This window comes from Priapulus caudatus, unplaced genomic scaffold (assembly GCF_000485595.1).
Source record: "Priapulus caudatus unplaced genomic scaffold, Priapulus_caudatus-5.0.1 Scaffold519, whole genome shotgun sequence".
Taxonomy (NCBI): Eukaryota; Metazoa; Priapulida; class Priapulimorpha; order Priapulimorphida; family Priapulidae; genus Priapulus; species Priapulus caudatus.
The window spans coordinates 112,417-117,495 of record NW_014577580.1 but is presented as its reverse complement, the minus strand read 5'-3'; the positions used below and the strand labels follow the sequence as shown (position 1 = coordinate 117,495).

At 50.0% G+C, this 5,079-nt stretch overlaps 1 protein-coding gene across 2 annotated transcripts in view; it reads right to left on the bottom strand.

Moving 5' to 3' along the window:
• Positions 1 to 6: 6 nt before the first annotated feature.
• The window catches only part of LOC106811246 (insulin-like growth factor-binding protein complex acid labile subunit), a 38,464-nt gene continuing 33,391 nt past the window's right edge, over positions 7 to 5,079 (bottom strand). The window contains exons 1-2 of one of the 2 annotated variants that reach the window (XM_014814802.1): positions 4,671 to 4,823; positions 7 to 1,752 (exon numbers count right to left, since the gene is read on the bottom strand). In XM_014814802.1, the coding sequence (XP_014670288.1) occupies positions 380 to 1,594 (1,215 nt within the window). In that variant the 5' untranslated portion in view covers positions 1,595 to 1,752; positions 4,671 to 4,823 and the 3' untranslated portion in view covers positions 7 to 379. Of the gene's footprint in view, positions 1,753 to 4,670; positions 4,824 to 5,079 lie in introns of those variants that run through there. The other variant, XM_014814801.1, reaches the window with a different exon arrangement.

The following is a 5,079-nucleotide window of genomic DNA, read 5'->3' as shown; positions in this document are numbered from 1 at the left end:
CACACACACACACACACACGCACGCACACACACACACACACACACACACACACACACACACACACGTCGCCCGCAGACACACAGCGGCCAATGCGCAACCCCTCAACACTCACACTCCTTACTGGCTACGTAAGTAATCTTTAAGTCTTCACAATATTGGGGGGCGCACTGGACAGAGACACATGCATCGTTTAATTACGCTGACATGTTTATTCGATTCAACAGTCATTATAGAAAAAAGGTGGTGGAGAGGGAGAGACAAACAAACACTAGTCTGCTGCGACACGTCTCTTTTGTTTGACAAGCGCACCGCGTCGTTGTTGCTTTACAGTCTTTTTTTTTCTATAAAAAAAAGAAATCCGTAAAATAGATGCCCTTCTCAAATCAAAAGACCTAGCAGCGCCGACAGCGCCGTGACCACTGCGCATGCACACAGCATCGACGTGCCGCTTTCCGGTTCCGCCTTCGCGGCGTCCACCCCGTCGCTCGTCGGCGTATGCATGTGGAGCTCGGAGTCGTCGCTGTCCGGCAGCGATGGCGTGGCGGCCGGCGGACAGTCCATCTCTTCGAATTTAACGTCCGTCACCGACAGTCCGTCGTATTTCGGCGGCGCGTTGCAGACGATCTTCTGCAGATGCTCGCGGCTGAGCTGCGTCGAGTCGTACTTGTTGATCCACTGCCAGTAGCAGTTGCAGTTGAAGCGGCTCTGGCCCATATCGAGACGATCGAGCTCGCCCGCGAGGCCGACGAGGCTGGCGAAGTCGAGCGTGGCGACATCGTCGAGGTAGAGTTTGCCGACGTTGACGACGCCGTAGAAGGCGAAGCGTTCGATGTACGCAACGCCCTTCAGCTGTATGTTCTTAATGTTTTCGGCGCCGGAGAATGCCAGCGAAGAGATACTGGCGTTAGACGCGCACGCCATCTGCAGGACGCGCACGTCGCGCAAGCCGCGCAACGCGTACGCCGGCACGTCGGTCATGTTCGAGACGAAGATGAGGCTGTGGACGTCGCGCAGGCCGTTGAACGTGTCCGGTCGCAGCGCCACCTCGTTCGCCGTCGCGATGCTCAGCTTGCCGACGCCTGTGAGGTTTGCGAACGCGAACGACTCGATGCCCGTCAGCGGGTTGAAGTTGAGATTCAGCTGGCCGACGTCCGACGATCCGGCGAAGGTGTCGCGCGCGATGACGTCGATCTTGTTCGAGCTCAGGTCGATAACGCGCACGTCGGCAAGGTCGCTGAAGGACATCGCCGGCAGCGCCTTTAGCGGATTGTCGCGCAGTTCGATCTCGCGCAGGTCGGGTAGGCCGCGGAAGGCGTGCGGCCGCACGTGGAACAGCTTGTTGTTCGATATGCGGATCGTGCGCAGCTTGCGAAGCTGCGCGAACTGGTCGCTCTTGATCTCCGAGATGAGGTTGTGGCTGAGGTCGAGGTGCATCGTGTCCGGCGGCAGCTCGTGCGGAATCGCGGTCAGCTCGTTGTTGGTGCACATCACCGAGTCGTCGGTGCAGAAGCAGTAGTCGGGACAGTTTGTCTTGCGGCCGGCTGCCGCCAGAGAGACGGCGACGACTGCCGTAACGAAGAAGAGAGCCCTCATCCTAGCTGCTGATGATGAAGCTGCTGCTGCTGATGATGATGCTGATGCTGATGCTGATGCTACTGCTACTGATGCTGCTGCTGCTGATGATGATGATGATGATGCTGATGCTGATGCTGATGATCACTGCCGAATCTCTAGATCCCTTTCTAGACTGCCTGCGTTGAGAAAATAGATAACATATCATGAGTGAAACTGTACATACATCTTTAAACCTGCGTGGGGAAAGAGAACATATAAATGGCACACGATATATAACTGTTTCAACAAGAATCGAAGAAAATCCATATGAGAGAAACTCTATGTATCTTTCAGCCTGCGCGGAAATGGTAATATATATATCTAACTCCATATCTCTTTCAATCGGTATGGAAAAGAATAAGATACGGATAAACCTCTATGTCTCGTTCAACTTTAACTAGAATTTGAACTAGAACTACAACTAGAAGTGTCCAATCTGTGTGGGAATAGATAGCATATGAGTGAAATACTTCAGACATACGAGAAATACGGCTATATCGCTCTCAACCCGTGTGGGAAATATTGACGTCTAAACGAAACGAGTAAAAACGTTGGACTAATGTTGTGCGGACGCGCGTAGAAACTATGTCCAGATTCTTCCAAAATGCGTGAAAAAGGATAGCATCTGCGTGAGACTGCGTGGACGTGTAAAGAGCAATGGCTAGTAGACGTGTTCCACTTGCAACTTGCTTTTCCAGCGTGCAAAAAGATCATATCTGAGTGAAGCTGTGAGTGAGACGAGTTGTTTCGCGGGGGTCTGTCTGATGGTGGTCTTCGCACTGCACGCGTACGTTGTTAAACGTATAACACGCGTGCTTTACACAAACTGAATGGACGAAGTCCTTGAACCCAACGCGTAGGCAGTGAAGCCAAAACAGTTTCCGTCTGCTAAAAATTGTATAGCGGTGAGACAAAAAAACGATGGAGAAAAAAATCGCTTAGCAAGGAAGATGCACATGCTGATCAATTATTTCTGGTCACGTTAAGAGCCTTTCCGTGCAGTGTACAATGTATATGGATGCCCTGGAGCCGTAAGCCGAACAAATCCGAGGGTCGACACACGATATTTGCGTCCACAGTCACGCATATACGTGTGTGTACGTTATTTTTATCGGAAGTAATGATTCCGAGTTGAACTAAGACACAAGAGACACTCGCGGGCAGGTGGCATGCCGAAAAAAACCGTTGTTTTTACGCAAAATAAAATTGAAAGTGCCGCAGAGTATATAATCATGATCGGCCATATTAAGTGAAACACGGTGGGTATTAGCTCCTGATCCGCCAAAAGACTTCTATTTTACATTTCAGCACATCGACCTCTTATCTTATACACCATTAATAGCTATGGCGCCGAATCCTGAGAGAGGTCAGTAACCATGCTCCACCTTAGAGTTCACTCATACCGATTCATATACACAACAATCTCTGTCAGTGACCATAGCGATCGTGCCGCAATACTATTAATAGAAGGAAACCTACGAGTGTGATTTTACGTTTGCTATTAATATCTGGCCCACGCCCTCGATCGAGTTCGCCAATCGATAGCGATTGGTTAGTGCCGCGCATGCGCTATCACTCGCAGCGCAGACACACGAACGATCGGCTTGTTACGAGAATTTACTAATATTAGCGACATTAATAATTATTATTATTAAGATTAAATAATTATTAGCGACATTATCGAAACGTAAAGGCGTTATTTCCGATTAATATGTATACGCGCGTATACAGATTTCTAAACACGGAGCCCGAATACGGAATTGCCGCGAATGCAGGCTCTGAATACAGATGGTTAGTATCCAAGAGTGTTTTTTGTGTGTTTCCCCACACGACAGCCTGCATGTGTCGAATGGGCAAACCCCGCATTTGCGTCTGTCTGGGTCAGACAAACAGACGTGCCACTCGAATCTGCATCAGCTGTTGCAATGTTGTCCTAATTTTGCCGAAGCAGACGGACGAGGAAATGTAACTAGAGTGTGTCTTATGGAGGAGCCATCGTCTGGCCGCCCGCGAGTACGCGGAAGCATCTGTCCGCTCATCCATTAATAGTTGTCAATAACAGTAGGTTAGAGAGAGGGGGAGAGGGGGAGAGAGAGAGGAAGAGAGAGAAATGGAAAGAGGAAGGCAGAAAGAGGACAGAGAGAGAGAGAGGGAGGGAGAGAGAGAGAGGGAGGGAGAGAGAGAGGGGGAGAGAGAGGAGAAGGGAAGGGGGAGGAAGAGAGAGGGGGGATGGGTAGCATTTGTCATCGGGAGTCGAGAACACACACTGACACACGCACACACACACACACACACACACACACACACACACACACACACACACACGCGCGCGCGTACGCAAGCACATGCATGCACACGTTAGTCTGGTGTCGCTCATGATCATGTAAAAACCGCCTCCTACAATAGGGTTAAGGTTGAGCAGACTGGGTGTAAGACGGTATAAGCCACGTTTGAGCTCACGACCAACCGCACGCACACCACCGCAGAGGCGCACGAATGCACGTACGCACGCACACATTCGCGCATGCACGTATACACACATAAAAAACCGCACGCACACCACCGCACACACACACGCATGCATACATACAACCCCCCCCCCCACACACACACACATATACAAGCGCGTAGCCACGCGTACATCTATCCATCCTAAGAAAATCTGTCTAATTTCTTCATCATTCTATAATTAGTATTACCACAAAAATACATCATCACCGCCAGTAACAGTACACCTAGCGGTGACGCATTTCGTCTGTTCCCGCTGCTATACACGCGTTGATAACTGCTGTGCGTTGGCAGGGGGGGATATCAATTCGTGAACACGAGAAGCCAAATGAAAACACATCCTTCAAACGTGGTCTATAGCCAAGCGATGTTTTTCGCCCTGCCATTATACAATCCGCCGTACTTATGAAAACCGATATTCAATACTTTACACACGCAGAACAGTGCATCGACCATCTACTATAAGTAGCTACAGCGAAGTCAATATCAACTTTTGTTGAACCGAAGGTATGAAAAGCCGACGAACAAAATGAGAACATATACTTACATACAGGTTTATCCAGTGGTAATAAATCTATCAAGGGTTTTTGTAGCATGCTTGTCATGGAGAGTACGACTATCAGAGACATTTTATTAGTGACATAGCCTTCGCATCACACCCGTTGTTGTGCATGCACGCACGAGCGACCACAAGACTGACACCCACACACCCACTCACACACACGCGCAGACACAGGCGCGCGCACACATACAACACACACACACACACACACATACACACCCACACACACGCGCAGACACAGGCGCGCGCACTCATACACACACACACACACACACACACACACACACACACACAACAACACACACACACACACACACACACACACACACACACACGACTACACACGACGACGACGACGACACACTACACACGACGCGACGACACGACGTACGAC